This window comes from Delphinus delphis, chromosome 9 (genome assembly GCF_949987515.2).
Source record: "Delphinus delphis chromosome 9, mDelDel1.2, whole genome shotgun sequence".
NCBI classification, from domain to species: Eukaryota; Metazoa; Chordata; class Mammalia; order Artiodactyla; family Delphinidae; genus Delphinus; species Delphinus delphis.
The window spans coordinates 91,892,308-91,909,095 of NC_082691.1; the positions used below are offsets into that span (position 1 = coordinate 91,892,308).

Consider the following 16,788-nt stretch of genomic DNA (forward strand, 5'->3'; position numbering starts at 1 on the left):
TCATAGAGATTGTAATTATCTGGCAAAGATGTTGAAGCAGCTATTACAAGAGTGCCTTACCAAAAATCAAGAACAGTCTTGAAGCCAGTGAAAGAATAGAGAGTCTCAACAAAGAAATATTTTTTTAAAAGAATGATCAAATAGTAATTTTAGAAATGAAAAACATAACGTAAAAAACTCATTGAAGTGGAGCAACAAGAACTTTCATGCATCGGTGGTGGGAACGCCACTTTGGAAGACAGGTTGGCAGTTTCTTACAAAACTAAACAATTATTCTTACAGCATGATCCAGCAATCGTGCTCCTTAGAGTTTAACCAAAGGAGGTGAAATTTTATGTCCACACAATAACCTGCACACAAATGTATATAGCAGCTTTATTCATAATTGCCAAAACTTGGGCTCAACCAAGATGTCCTTCAGTAGGTGAATGGAAAAAGAAACTGTGGGAACTTCCCTGGTGGTGCAGTGGTTAAGAATCTGCCTGCCAATGCAGGGGACATGGGTTCGAACCCTGGTCCGGGAAGATCCCACATGCCACGGAGCAACTAAGACCGTGGGCCACAACTACTGAGCCTCCGCTCTAGAGCCCGTGAGACACAACTACTGAAGCCCACATGCCACAACTACTGAAGCCCGCGCGCCTAGGGCCTGTGCTCCGCAACAAGAGAAGCCACTGCAATGAGAAGCCCGCACACCACAACAAAGAGTAGCCCCCACTCGCCGCAACTAGAGAAAGCCCGTGGGCGGTAACAAAGACCCAACGCAGCCAAAAATAAATATAAATAAATAAATTTATTAAAAGAAAAAAAAGAAGCTGTGGTCCATCCAGACAATGGAATATAATTCACTGATAAAAAGAAATGTGGTATCAAGCCATGAACAGACATGAAGGGTGGGGGAGACGTGGAGCAACCTTATATGCATATTACTAAGTGAAAGAAGCCAATCTGAAAAGCTATGATTCCAACTATATGACACTCTGGAAAAGACAAAACTTCAGACACAGTAAAAAGATCCGTGGAAGCCAGGGATTAGGAAGGAAGGAGGGGTGAGTAAGCAGACCACAGTGGATTTTTAGGGCAGGGAAACTATTCTGTATGATACTGTAATGGTGGACACATGATATTATACATTTTTCAAAACTCATAGAATGTATAACACCAAGAGTCAACCCTGATGTAAACCATGGACTTTGCTGTAAAGCATGGACTTTGGTGGCTAGTGATGTGTCAGTATAGGTTCATCAGTTGTAACAAGTGTACCACTCTGGTGGGTATGTTGATAGTGGGAGAAGCATATGGAGGAGCAAAGAGTACATGCGAACTCTTGTAGTTTCTGCTCGATTTTGCTGTGAACCTAAAACTTCTCTAAAAAATAAACTCGGGCTTCCCTGGTGGTGCAGTGGTTGAGAGTCCGCCTGCTGATGCAGGGGACACGGGGTCGTGCCCCGGTCTGGGAGGATCCCACATGCTGTGGAACGGCTGGGCCCATGAGCCATAGCCGCTGAGCCTGTGTGTCCGGAGCCTGTGCTCCGCAACGGGAGAGGCCACAGCAGTGAGAGGCCCGCGTACCGCAAAAAAAATAAATAAATAAAGTTGATTTAAGAAAAAAAAGGAACTCAGTGGATGAGTTCAGTATCAGAATGGAGGAGAGAAGAAAGAAGACAGAGGAAAGATGAAGTGAACTTGAATATAATCCAATCTCAAAACAGAGAAATTTGGGCTTCCCTGGTGGCGCAGTGGTTGGGAGTCCACCTGCCAATGCGGGGGACGCGGGGGACGCGGGTTCGTGCCCCGGTCCCGGGGAGATCCCACATGCCGTGGAGCGGGCCGCTGAGCCTGTGCTCCGCAACGGGAGGGGCCGCAGCGGTGAGAGGCCCGCGTACAGCAAAAAAAAAAAAGAGAAATTTTTAAAGATTTTTAAAAAATGAATAGAGGAAAATAGGAGAGTAGGGAACTCCAGAGCTCTGTCCCTTTACAAAAACCTGATGAGCTGGCAAAAGCTGTCAGCATCATTTTTTTGCAGAACTCTGGAGTCTAGTCAAAAACCTACAACCAGGGGAAAGCTTGATGAAGAGAGAAGCTGTTGCTTTGCAGTAAGAGACAGCTGTGGTGATTTAAATTGCCTACGTCCCACATGCTATACCCCTATTTGGTGCCAGCCACCAGGACTGCACCCACATTCCTGGTGCAGGAGGCTAGTGCCAGAGGGAGCAATGCAGAATTTCTCGAAGAATTCTCTAAGAATTGTGGTTGTAAGTTCCAGCCCATCCGGTGGCTGTCTGAAGGGCTTGACTTTATTTTGCCTGACTCAAGCATTTCTAGGGCTAAGGTGACAGCCTAGGAGGCTTTTGCTGTATGCATTTAAAGGCAGAAATATTGGCTGTGGCAGCCTCGGGCTAGGGATAACAGTTGGGACAAGCAACAAACAGACTGAAAACCCTGGGAAACAGCAGGCAGGGAAAAGAGATATGTGGGGGTAAAGGGGCCTTTAAAGGCTCCCATGTATACCACGGAATCAGGTATACATAGTGTCAGGGGTGGGTACATGCTCAAAGAAGGCCTGAGAAGACTCCAAGCTTTTACCTCTGAGTGGCCTTCAGGCTCTGTGCAAGCTGTGAGTGAAGGCTAAGGCAGAATTGTAAGCAGCGTGGCTGAGCATTGAAGGAGTGCTCCAACATAGAACCAATCTGCCAAGACTGGGCGAGTATTTTCTTCTCTTCTTTCCTTTTCTTTTTCCATTGAAAGAAACTCTGTCAAAATACCAGGTGACACCCAAGTTAATGGAACACAGACTTCACATCACAAACAATACAGACTTAACCAAAATAGTTTGGAGAAGTCACAAAACAAGCAAACAGCAACAGCCTACAACAAACAGCAAAAACAAACCCTGAAGAGGGGGGAAATCTGATTTCCAGGGTTGTCACATTTAATATTAAAAATCTCCACGTTTAAACAACAGAAAATTACAACACATGCAAATAAACCGGGAAGTATGGCTCATTCACAGGGGGAAGGAAAGAAACTAATAGACACTGTCCATGAGGACACCTAGACATTTAGACTTACTAGACGGAAACATTAAATCAACTCTCTTAAATATGCTCAAAGAGCTAAAGGAAGTCATGGAGAAAGAACAAAGGAACCAGGAGAATATGTCTCACCAAATACAGAATATTAGTAGAAATTATAGAAATGAAACAAATAGAAATTCTGGAGATAAAAGTACAGATAGATCAATTGACATCCAGTTTAAGAAGTGAAAAGAGAAAAGAAGGAAAGAAATGATCCAAACCTAACAGACCTATGAGACACCATCAAGTATACTGACATATACATACCCGGAGTCCCAGAAGGAGAAGAGAGGAAGAAACAAAAAGACTATTTGAAGAAATAATGGCCCAAAGTGTCCCAGATTAGATGAAAATCATAAATCTAAATATCCAAGAATCTCAATGAACTCCAAGAAGCATAAACCAAGAGAGATTCGCAGGAAAACACATAGTCAAATTGTCAAATCCCAAAGACAAAGGGAGAATCTAGAAAGCAGCAAGAGGGAAGTGATTAATCACATACAAGAGATACTGTGTGTAATTAATAGCCCATTTTTCTTTGGAAACTGGAAGCCAGAAGACAGTGGGATGACATATATAAAGGACTGAAAGAAAAGAACCGTCCATCAATAATTGCATATCCGGGAAAACAAAAACAGAAAGAGCTCATTACTAGTAGACCCGTGCTACAAGAAATGCTAAAGGGAGTCCTCCAGGCTGAAATAAAAGGATAATTGAAGCCATATGAAGAGATAAGGAACACAACAGTAAATGTAGCTACATAGATAAATATAAAAACCAGTAATATTGTATGTCTGGTTTATAACTCCTTTTTTTCCCTACATGATTAAAAGATAAATAAAGCAATAATTATATATTTATGTTAATTGACCCACAATGTATAAACATGTAATTGGTAAAAATAACAACATAAAGGGGGGAGATGGAGTTTTAAAGGATCAGAGTTTTTATGTATTGGGTTGGCCAAAAAGTTAATTTGGGGTTTTCCATAAGATGTTATGGAAAACCCCGAATGATCTTTTTGGCAAACCCAATACTACTGAAAGTATCTTGGTTCTAATTCAAACCTGATTCTTACAAAGTTAAAATGCTAATTGTAACCCCAGGGTTACCCTAGTATTACGAACTGTATTGTGTCTCCCCAAAATTCATATGTTGAAGCCCTAGCTCCCAATGTGGATGGTATTTGAAGATGGGGCCTTTGGGAGGTAATTAGATGAGGTCATGAGGGTGAGGTCTTCATGATGAGATTTATACCCTTATAAGAAGAGACCAGAGTGTGCTTGTTCTCTCTCTCTCTTTTCCCCACCATGTGAAGACAGAAATAGAAGTAGGCCTTCTGCAAGCTAGGAAGAGAGCTCTCATCAGAAACTCATTGCCAGTATCTTGACCTTGACCTTGGACTTTTCAGTCTCCATAACTGTGAAAAATAAATGGCCGTTGCTGTAGCCACACAGTCTATGATATTTTGTTATAGCAGCGAAGCTGACTAAAACATCCAGGAAATAACCTTTTTTTAAGTATACAGAAAAGGAAACAAGATGGGAGTCAGAATAGTAAACTAGAAAAAAAAAAATCACTCATAGAACGAGGCAGTAGTGAGGGATAAAAAGAAAATTGAGGAATAAAAAGAAAATAAGACATAGAGAAAACAAATAGCAAAATTGCAGAAGTATATCCTTTCTTATCGATAATTGAACTGTAAATGGATTGAACCCTCCAATTAAAAAGAAGAGATTGGAAGAATCAATTTTAAAAATGATCCAAATATATGTTGTCTAAAAGAGACTTACTTTAAATCCAAGGACATAAATAGATTGAAAGTAAAAGGATGAAAAATAAATTCCATGCAATAAAAAAATGCCAGAAGAGACCTGGGATGGATATACTAATATCAGACAACATGGACTTGAAGTCAATAATCGTGATGAGACAAAGAAGGACATTACATGTTGACAAAAGGGTCAATATATCAAGATATGCCAATTATAAACATATATGCCTCTAACAAAAGAACCACAAAATATATGAAGCAAAAAACTGACATAATTGAAAGGAGAAATAGTTTTACAGTAACAGTTAGAAACTTCAGTACCCCACTCTAAAGAATAGATAAAACAACAAGCCAGAAGATCAGTTGAAAAATAGAGGACTTGAATGATGCTATGAACCAACTGTATCTAAAAGACATCTAGAGAAGACCCTACCCAAAACAGCAGATTGCATATTTTTCTCAAGCACATGTGGAATATTCTCCATGATAGATAGTATGTCAGACAACAAAAACAAATCAAGTCTCAATAAATACTAAATGATCGAAGCCATAAAAATCAATCCTATTTCTATGTATTAGCAATGTAGAGTTGGAAACAGGATTTCTAAAATGCCATTTAGAATGGCTCTAAAAAACTAAATATTTATACCTATACTTAGGTATAAATCTAACAAAACAAATATAGGATGTGTATGGCTGAAAACCTCAAGATGCTGAAGAGTTAAATAAATGGAGAGAAATACTGTGTTCATGGATTCAAAGACTCAAAGGAGTAAAGATAAGAAATTGATCTACAGATTTAACTCAATTCAAAAAATTCTGGCAGGACTTGTGAAGACACAGACAAGCTGATTCTAACATTTATATAGAAAGTTAATAAATAAGAATAGCTAAGATACTTTTGGAAAAGAAGAATAAAGTTGGAGAAATTATACCATTTGATTTTTTAAGTCCTTTTATAAAGTTAGAATAATTTAAACAGTGTGGTATCAGTAAAGGAAGAGACACATAAATCAATGAAACCAAGTAGAAAGTCCAAAAGTAGATTTACCCAAATATGACCTTTGATTTTTAACAGTAGTGCAAAAGAAATTCAGTGAAGAAAGCATAATTTTTTTCAACTAATGGAACTGGAACAATAGGATACCCTTACGTAAAACAAAACAAAACACCTTTACCTAAATATGCTAGATTATACAAAAATTTACTCAGAATGGATTATTGATCTAAATGGAAAAATGAAACTATATAAAACTTTTAGAAAAAAAAATAGAATAAAACTTCTGTGACCTAGGGTTAGACAAAAAAGTTCTTTCACATGAAACTCTAAAACAATACAAAAAAATTGAACGTTATCAAAATTAAAATCTTTTGCTGCATGAAAGACACAGTCAAGAGAATGAAAAGACAAACTACATACTGAGAAAAAAATATTTGTAAACCATGTATTCAGTAGAGAACATGTATCAAGGATTTACCAAGAAATCTCAAAACGCAACACTACGAAGACAACCCCACTAAAAAATGGGCACTGAACCCCCATGTTTGAATAGGCACTTCACCACGAGGAGATATAGATGGCAAATAAGTATGTGAAAAAGTGTTCAACATCATTATCCACAATGCAAATTAAAATTAACAATGAGATACCATGACAAACCTATCGGAATGACTAAAATTATAAAATACCGACAATGCTAAGTGCTGTCAAAGATGCGGAAAAATAGGCATTCACGCGCATTGCTAACGGGGATGCAAAATGATATAATCATTCTGAAAAGCAGTTTGGCAGCTTCCTACAAAGTTAAACACACCACATGACCCAGCAATCCCACTCCTGGGTATTTACCCAAGAGAAATGAAAACTAATATTCATGCAAAAACCTGTACACAAATATTTATAGCAGCGGTATTCACAGTCATCAAAAACTGGAAACAAACCAATGTCCTTCAAATAGAGAAACAAACTGTGGCACATACATATAATGTATATAGACATTACTACTCAGCAATTAAAAACAAGTAAGCTATTGATACAAACAACAACCTGGATGAATCTCAAAGGTGTTATGCTGAGTGAAAGAAGCCAATCTCTAAAGGTCACATACTATATGATTCAATTCACATGATATTCTCAAAAGATAAAACTATAGCAACGGAAAACAGATAATGATTTTTATGAGTTGCTGGTGGGGGAGCTTTTGATTACAGACAAATAGCATGAAGGAGTTCTTCGGGTTATAGAATTTTTCAATATCCCAATTGTGATGGCAGTTACGCAGATCTGTACATGTGCTAAAATTCATAGAGCTAAACACCAAAAACGTCAAAAATAAGAAAAATAAACATATATAGCCAACATCTTAGCACACAAAGGTGCACAATAAGTGTTTGTTGGATCGAATTACAAACAACGTTGAAGATCACTACTGCCCATATTTCACCCTGCCCCAACATAGTTGAAATTATTGTGTCCACTGGCTGATTATGTGTGTGTAAGCAAGAATGAGGTTGTCCTGGAGAGAAGACAAGTCAGTTAGAGACAAACTTCAGGATACTTTCACCATCATGGACACAGTTATCTTTAAGGTCACCAGGTCCAAAACTCTCATACACAACACAATGCTTTGGAGGAAGGCTATAATAAACATGTGTTAATTGTTTCACTAACTGCTACTCCTTTCCTTTTTCTTAACATCTCCAGAATCTCCCCAGGTGGGATTAAGCCCAACCCCAAATTTAAAAATGGCTTCTAATTACATTAAAGCAATCAGTCTTTTATTTTCTTTGACCCCTGTGATTGACTTAGTGGTTGGCTCCAGGAACTAAGAAAGGCAATTGAGGCCGACTGGACACTATTTCTGGATTACTGTGTGAGCTATGACGTAAAATCCCTTTTTTTGTTGGGTTTGAGCCTGGAACCATGTCACTCTAAGGACTGGTTACCATCTTTCAGTGATAAAGAGAAAATCCACTGAGAGAGCAAGGAGGCAGAGAAATGAACTGAGAGTGAAAAACTGGTTCCTGGCCATAACATTTTCCCCTCCAGTCCAGTTTCCCACTTAACTAGGTGATAAAAATACCAGACCCCTTCCCAGTCCTGCTAGCCCAAATCTCTAGGGAAGTCCTGGAAAACTTAGTCACACCTGGAGCTAGCTCTAAGGTTGGAGTTTTCAGGAATATAGACCAATAAATTTCTTTTATTATTTCAGAGAATTTGTGATAGGTCTGTTACTTACCAACCAAAGCATCCTAGCTGACAGAAGCCAGCTAGATTTGTTTCCTTTTATTTTTTAAATCATTTCTTTGCAGGGAAGTAAGCATAAGATCAAAATGGGATATTATTTACATGCCTCTGATAAGTTCAAAGGACAACCTCAATTAGGATTTCCAGAACAACCTGAAAAAAAAAACAGGTTGAGAAATCTCTCTTCCCTCCCACTGCTCCTCCCTCTGGCTCTCCTTTCTTTGATTAAATAGGCATTAGGACACCTTTTCAAAAAGGCTTTTCTGTGGTGTTCAGAAGCATTTCTAGAAATTGAAACCTCAGACTTTCCAAGATGTACCTCAGTGCTGCATATCACCGCATACCTCTAAGTGATGGAAACAGCATTCCTATCATCGGTCTTGGTACCTACTCAGAACCTAGATTGGTAAGCTTATCTCTCTCTGTTGTTTTTTTTTTAATTAACACTTTCCTAAAGGATAATCTGTAATTCATTTTGAATGGATTTCATTGATTTAATTATTGTAATAATGATGCAACCTTGAAGGACTGCTGTTTGGCTGAATAAGTACTGAGCCAATGGTTAAACTAAATCAGTTTATGATTTTAAAGTATCTTGGCTTAAAGAATGGGACCTTTCTGCTTCCTTGACTAAAATTCAGCCTGAATGCTGGTTATAAGGTTGAACTGAAGTACGTAAAATTTCTGAGTTTATGATTTTTTTAAGTTCATATTTGAGAGTTCATTTTTTTAAGTTCATATTAGTTCAGTCCAACAAAATATTTAGTGAAAACCTACCATGTATGAAGCACTAGGCTATAGAAGCTTCAAATATGAAGAGAATAGTGTCTCTGCTGTCTAGGGATTAAAAATCTAATAGAGGAGACAGACTCTAATAACTAATTAATCATAGAACAATGAAGAGTAAATGCTGTCTGAGAATTTTAAACAGTATCTCTCTGAAAACACAGGAAAGGGAATAGTTAGATTTGACCATGAGGACTGAAGTGGGTTTCCATTAAAACACAGAAAAGCTTCTACTTGTAAGAAAAATATCTTTCTGCTTTCCACATTGCAATTCCACATTTAATGCTAATTACCAGAATAAATAGTGGTTATATCTAGAAATGCTACTGAAATTTGAATGATCATGTGTGAATGAACTCTGTTAAACTAAGTATAAGTTAGCTAGGCAGAGAAGCAGAGCTGAGGCAGGACATTGTAGGCAGAAAGAGAAGCACAGAGGCACAAGGATATGAATCTGATTATGTCATGCCTCTGCCTGACACGGTTAAGTGTTAAAAAAATTTTAGCTATTATTATTGTATGCATTTACATCTCCATATCCTCTGATGCACACATATATATATATATAAAAATATATATATACAAATATATATATACATATATATATATATATATATATATATATATATATATATATATATATATATCCTTTCATTCACTTGACAAGGATTACCTGAACACCCAGCACGCATACTATACTGGGAATATAAAGCTGAACAAGACATGGTCTCTTTCCTGATGGATTTTACATCTTACAGGGAAGATTGCACAGAAAATTTTAGCTATTATTATTGTAGTACTCTTTGTAGTACTTTATAGTACATGCATTTTCTAATTTAATCCTCACAACATTATGAGAGAGATACCATTTTACAGATGAGAAAACTGAAGCATGGCAAGATAAAGTAAAATGTCCCAAACTTATAATGGTGAGGAAGAGAACTGGAATTTGAACCAATGCAGTTTTGGCCCAGGTCCTATCCTCTGAGTCCCTGTACTATATTACCTGTTATAAATGTATGTTATGTCAATGCAGCTGCATATTTCTATGACTTTCTATATGTATTTCTATATATGAAAGTATCTAGGAATATATATCCAGAAAGTACCTAGGATGGATAGATAGATAGATAGATAGAATGATACATCTAGGATATGAATCTAATTATGTCATGCCTCTACTCATTTCAATGACTATCAATTATATGGCTCCTTGCTTGCACATCTATCATTCTATCTATCTCTCTGTCTCTCTATCTGTCTCCTGGAACTCAGTGGGGCTCAAAGTGCTGCATCTACCAGTAAATATTATTAAGTGCCTGCTATGTGTCTAGTGATATTAAATGCTACAGGATGGAGACATTCCAAAGCATTCATGTGTCATTTCCCAAAAAGAGTTGTAACTCACTTCAGAAGATAAGACATTACTGCAGTTAGAGAATATGGCATTCGAGGAATATTATTAGAAATGAAGATTGTGCATGCACAAACCACATTTGTGATCAGAAATACAGAACTAAAGGTATGTCTCACAAAATTGGAAACTCTAATGTGAAGAAAAATGCCCACCATGGAAGATTTGGGGGAGGGGTATAGGCAGAGCTAGGTTGAGGGGGAGACGGGGAGTGGGGAGGGTGGAGTATCTCCTAGCTGGAACACTCAGCAGTTTCTGTTCAAAGCCATACAACTGACAACTCCCTCACCATCTACCCAGGGCTGATGAGACAGACACTAGGAGTACCCATGCCCAAGTCGGTCACCAGGAAATAAAAGTACCGAATTAGATTTAACGTCAGAATCTTAGTCCTAGAGATGAAATCTGATGCCAAAATTCAGTCTTCTCTCCTCAGCGTGCCTGAGGTGCTTTTCAAAATCTTTCATTCCACAAGAGATGGAAGGAGAATGACAGGCTGAGGTAACTCATTAACTGAAATGCTTCACATTTCATGTATATAATCAAGTCAGTCAATATTTGTCCTGGGATCCTGTTCCATTTTGATACAGAAGTTAGCAGGCGCCAGGGGAAGATTTAGGCTTGTCTTCAGGGGGAGTCGGGGTAGGAGCAGAGATGAAAGGCTGAGATAAGGAAGACTAACAATAACCTCTCCTCCAGCATCTGCCCATTTGAGACTCCACTGTCACACACGTGACGATAGGAACTGTAGAACAGCAGCCCGGAGGAACATTATTGTGCAGCTGTGTGAGGCCAACCAGCCTAGCTTCTCCTGACTTACAAAGATTTTTTTTCTCTTAATATGCCCAACTTTCTTATTAAGGTGTTTCATGCCTGTGGAGTCAGGGAATTTGAGATGGAACCAGCATCTAGTAGCACCAGGCACTCTGTGCATTTCCTCACTTGACAATCACTAACTAATGAAAACTGAACTGTACAAATTATCTATGCACCATTTCCCTAGGACAGAGTCCCAGAATATTTTCATACAGGGATGAAATAGTCTATAATAGCCTCCCAGCAAGTCTCCCTTCTTCCTGTCTCTCTCCCTATATCGCTGTCTGAGAAAGTCCGATAGGCAAGAGTTTTGAATCTTGTTCGTTTTTCTGCTTTGATAGAAATTAATTTGGTTTTTATGTATATCAGCCCATGAGTTAATAACCAGTATTTATCAAAAACTTCAAGTAAAACTCAAGAATGTTACCAAGTGTGCAAATGACACAAATCTGAGACCAATGGTAAATATTTTGGAAAATGGGCAATAATTCAGTTCAATAAATATTTATTGTGTGCCTACCATGTATGAGGCATTTTTCTAGGTAACACAGGGATTGAAACAATGGACTAGAAACAAGGGATTTGAAATCCGTGAGTGACTGAAGGCAGAAAAAATAAATACACTTATAAATAAAATATAAAGAAAAGCTGAAGTGCTTGTCCAAAGATGAAAGTAACAGTGAACAAATCTAGTTATGGGGTAGATCATGAAACACCAAGCTATAGGGCAGGAGCAGCCTAGATTGGGGTTGTAACTGATCCAGTATCCCTTCCTGGGTGGCTCTGGTTAAGATTTCTATAGCTGTAAACAGTTTTCACACTCTGAAGAGTGAGCCAAAGGCTTTGTATATGGGGCAAAGGAGAGATGAAGTCCAATCTCTTGAGTACTAAGGAGGAGGCTGAAACATCAAGGGGCCACTGTGATGCAATTTTGTAGTAGGGAAGAGAGATTGGTGTCAATTCTGAATACATGGGCAAGTGAGAATTTATAACCAAGGTGCAGGGTTGGAATCTGTGGGTAGAAAATTACTAAGAGGAAACATCAGGAATACGGGGCCATTCTGGCTAAACTGACCTAACAGGATTCTTGCTGAAGACAGGGTGGGGTGACTAGACATCTCCTGGGGCATGGTGGAGGAGGAGGAACCTGTTTTGATATCAAGCGTGATCAGATATGGAGGGTGAGAGGTTGTGGTTAAACTGACTTAGCAGGATTCTTGCTAAGCTTGGACAGAGCAGAGATGAGTATGAAAGTCCATGTTGGAAAAGAGTTCAAAAGAACCTGATTAGAGTTTGGTCCATGAAAGAATCTTTGTCAGAGTTGAGGATGTTCCCACAATCTCTACCTAAAGGGACCAGGGACCAGGCAGGAACCGTAAATAAGTGGCCCTAGAGAGCCAAGTCTATTTCTCAGTTTTGTTCTGCTTTCCCATTTTGATAGTAGATGTAAGTGCAAGAAATGCTTTCTTCTTCTTTGCTACAAAACAAAAACAAAAAAACACAAAAAACATGTGCAGGTAACACTTAGGAGACGATTGATGGTACAAAACACAATAAACAGAGTACCAGGGATTCCACTCACCATTCTAAATGAAGATGGTAATTTCTCCACTACAGCTAATTGTCATGCATAAACAAAAGTCCAGTGTGGCCTGATCTTCTCACATTTTTCAAAGAATATTGTAAAGTAATTAATAATTTTTAAGTAATGGCAACACTTATATTTTTGTAAAACGCTATATGAGCTAGTATTTTAAGAGTCAAAGAAAACAACTCAGCTGGTGTTTGTTTTTACTCTTAGTAGAGTGTGTATCCTGAGTTCTTTGCAGTACCTGTGACCCCTTCACACTCACACTCCTGCCACAGAAGCCTTGGCTCTTAGAAAGCAAATACCAAGAACTGACTTCTGCATTTTATATCATTCCTCTCCAGAGGCAATGAATGCTGCACATCAAGCTACAAAAAATGGTTTGCCGGGGAGGGGGGGGTTGGGGGGGTAGATGGTAACAAAAAAATACCAGGGAGAAAAAAGTAGGTTCATATTTCAAAGCTATTACCCTGCCAACGTTAAAACGAATTAAAATGAGAAGAGGCAAAATACATAGAGATCAAGTGAGATGGCTTCTCTAATAAATCAGGCAAAAAATACTAAGAACTTAAACTTGGTCGGTGGCTGTGAAGAAAATAATTTGGCTGGGGCCTAAAAAAGAAGTAACTTGGCTGAAGGATACAAATCATGGGGTAGACTCTACAAAGCTTGGCAACCAATTGGAACCAATCAAAGGAGAACAAATAGTAGGTCCAAGGCCACAAATGGATGTTTCATGCCCAGGTTACTACATTCTTTGGATCTAAAGTTTTGAACTTATTTGAGTCACTTACCTTTTATTTTTGATCTACTTCCTTATTTTTTTAACATTTAAAATTTTGAAATATATAGAAGGGTGAATACTTTTAAAGCTAACATCTGAGTAACCACCACACAGATCCAAAATTAGAATATACCAACCCCCAGAAACCCTCTGTGTCCCCTTCCCAATTCAAAACCATCTCTCCCTCAAGAGGTAATTTATCTTCTAACTTTCATGGCAATTATTTTCTTGCTTTTTTCTAAAGGTCATATAACTTTTTTCAGGTAGATTGCCTATCTCCTCTTCATTTAGTTGTTCTTGTGGGGTTTTTTCTTGTTGCTTCATTTGCAACATATTTCTCTGTGTTCTCATTTTGTCTGACTTTCTGTGTTCATGGTCTTCTTTCCACAGTCTGCAGGATCATAGTTCCTCTTGCTTCTGGTGTCTGCCCCCTGGTGGGTGAGGTTGGTCCAGGGGCTTGTGCAGGCTTCCTGTTGGGAGAGACTGGTGCCTGCCCTCTGGTGGGTGGAGCTGGGTCGTGTCCCTCTGATGGGCAGGGCCATGTCCATGTCAAGGGGTGTGTGAGCTCAGTACAACTTTAGGCAGCCTGTCTTCTGATGGGTGGGGCTGTGTTCCTATCTTGTTGGTTGTTTGGTGTGAGGCTTTCCAGCACTAGAGTGTGCAGGTTATTGAGTGGGGCCGGGTCTTAGTGCTGAAATGTGGACCTCTGGGAGAGCTCACTCCAATCAATATTCCCTGGGGCTTCCGCTACCAGTGTCCTTGCCCCCACAGTGAGCTATAGTCTACCTTCACCTCCCCAGGAGACCTGCCAAGACCCCTAGGTAGGTCTGGCCCAGGTCCCTATGGAAGTACTCCTGTGTGCTGGATCCCACTGCACGTGAGACCTTGTGTGCACCCTCCAAGAGTGGAGTCTCTGTTTCCCCCGCCCTGTGGAGCTCCTGCACTCAAGCCCCACTGGCCTTCAAGGCTAAATGCTCTGGGGGTCCTTCCTCTCAATGCCAGACCCTCAGACTGGCACAGAGGGCTATTTTTATGTGGGAACATCCCTGTGTAGCCTGCATGGGTTTAATATTTTTTGGTGTGAGGGCTCTTTTTAGTATAGATGTCTGCCACCTCTTTCCTCAGTGTATGCTGGCTGTTATCCCTTTGATAGGAGGTGTGACTGATGTTGTGGTGACCAGAACCTGCACTGGATATTGAGCAGGGCCTCCCCTTTGCTCTCTGGTTGTCACTGCCCTGTCAGGGGTGGGATCTGCTACCTAGTCGTCGGAGTAGAGTCCCCCAGATCTGTTTCTGAGCTGTGTTTCTGATCTGTGGTGTGAGGTAGGTGGGACTGGAGCATTCCTCCTCTGGAGCTGTTCACCTATGGGTGTGCTCTGTTGTGTCACCTTCACCTGTTGTACAAGCTCTTAGATTACACTGTTGTTGGTACTGCTCTCGTCTCCACCTTAACCGTGGGAATGCCTGCAGTTGGCCCCAGTGTCCCTCAGACATTGTTTTCACCAGGCCACCAGCGCAGATCCACTGAAGTCATGTCCCAGGATTGCAGTAAGCATGGATCTGGACCCGCTGTGTGCACTATGGGGGCAGCTCAGACTCTGGCCTGGCCCGACCCCCTGTGTAAGTGCCCACAAAGTCTACAGCTGTTAAGCTAGGCCCATCTTGGCTGCAGGAGCAGCTGCTGTCCATTTAGATGTTCTGCAGGCACTTAGCTTACAAAGCTGGTCGCAGGGTCATCAATTCGCAGATTGTGCAGCTGCGAGGAGAGACTTCAGCTTTTCTTCCTTAGTTGTACAGCCCCTGGGGCTCAGCTGTGGTTTCAGCACCACCTCTGCATGTGGGCCACCCACAGGGGTCTGCTCCCGAGGCTGCCCTGGAGCACACAAGTCCGCCCCGGCGAGGAGGGGGTTGTGGATGCAGCAGCAACGGGGGTCACAAGAGCTCCTGCCCTGGCAGGAGCCCTTCCCCGTGCCCAGGGAGGCAGGGGCCTCATGTGGGGAGAGAGGCTGCAATGGCAGTCCTGCCCCTTGCAAGTCACTTAACAATGGTGCTTCGCTTCTATGGTGGTCTGGGTTTCCTCTACAAGCGTTCCTAGTTGTGGATTTCCTCACTTCCATCCCCTCAGGCTGTCTCCGCACAGTCAACAGTCAAAAGTCTTCTCCCCGGGTCTGCTCTCCAAACCCCACATTTTAGCACCCAGCCCCCATACACACTGGTGACACACCTTTCAGGCTGGGGCACACAGGGCTGTGGCGAGGACCATCTGTGTAGGTCTCACTCTGTCCTGCCTGCCACAGACAGGTTGCTGGGCTCTCCTCTCGTAGCCCCCAAAGTTCCCCTTCTGTCCCAACTGATCTCCTCGCTGTGAGGGGGCTTCCCCGGGTGCGGGAACCTCTCCTCACCTTCAGCTCCCCCAAGGGGTGCAGGTCCCATCCCACTTCCTCTCCTCTTCCTTTTCCCTTCTTTCTTTCATCCTACCCAGTTACGCAGGGGTCTTTCTTGTACTTTTAGGTGTCCGAATTTGTCGTTTTCGCTATAAAACCATGTATGTGCCAAGTGTCCTGATTAAGAATGATTAAAGAAAAGACACATTTCTCTTCTCCCCCAACCCAACCCCCCTATCATTTTAGACCCCTAAGGGGACCTGTGCAAGATCAGTGAAAATTGCCATTGACACGGGGTACCGGCACATTGATGGCGCCTACCTCTACCAGAACGAGCACGAAGTGGGGGAGGCCATCAGGGAGAAGATAGCAGAAGGAAAGGTGCAGAGGCAGGATATCTTCTACTGCGGAAAGGTGAGGTCTTCCCTTCACCCTGCACGACTTACGTTCATGGTGGGTCTGACGTCTTTTCTCTGCTGAAGAATATTGAACTCACCAAACCCTGCAGGCTTGCAGGATCTTAGTTCCCTGTGTCCCCTGCAGTGGAAGTGCAGAGTCCTAACCGCTGGACTGCCAGGGAAGTCCTGAGGAGTGAGTTCTTAACTGACAAATTCCTCAATCTTGCCAAGGATTTAGGGACTAATTAGCCCCATGAAGTTTAGGGAAAAGTTCTTTCTTCATACTTGGGCATTGATTTAAGACAATACGGAAGAGCCAAATCAAAGAAAGTTGATTTGAGGAGTGAAGGGAAGTAAGGAGGTGGTTCATGTTATAATAAGCATGTGTCAAAACTTCTTCTAAAAGGAGGCAGCTTTTTCTTCTGTATATGCCTACTTGTCCATAGATCACTAATTTTTTTGAGATATAATTCATGTACCATAAAGTTCACCATTTTTAGTATATTCACAAAGTTGTTCA

At 40.8% G+C, this 16,788-nt stretch overlaps 1 protein-coding gene across 2 annotated transcripts in view; it reads left to right on the forward strand.

Moving 5' to 3' along the window:
• The first annotated feature begins 8,341 nt into the window (after nt 1-8,341).
• Nucleotides 8,342-16,788, forward strand: part of AKR1D1 (aldo-keto reductase family 1 member D1) — a 31,362-nt gene continuing 22,915 nt past the window's right edge. The window contains exons 1-2 of one of the 2 annotated variants that reach the window (XM_060020965.1): nt 8,343-8,504; nt 16,117-16,284. In XM_060020965.1, coding sequence (XP_059876948.1) covers nt 8,412-8,504; nt 16,117-16,284 — 261 coding nt within the window. In that variant the 5' untranslated portion in view covers nt 8,343-8,411. Of the gene's footprint in view, nt 8,505-16,116; nt 16,285-16,788 lie in introns of both variants that reach the window. The other variant, XM_060020966.1, reaches the window with a different exon arrangement.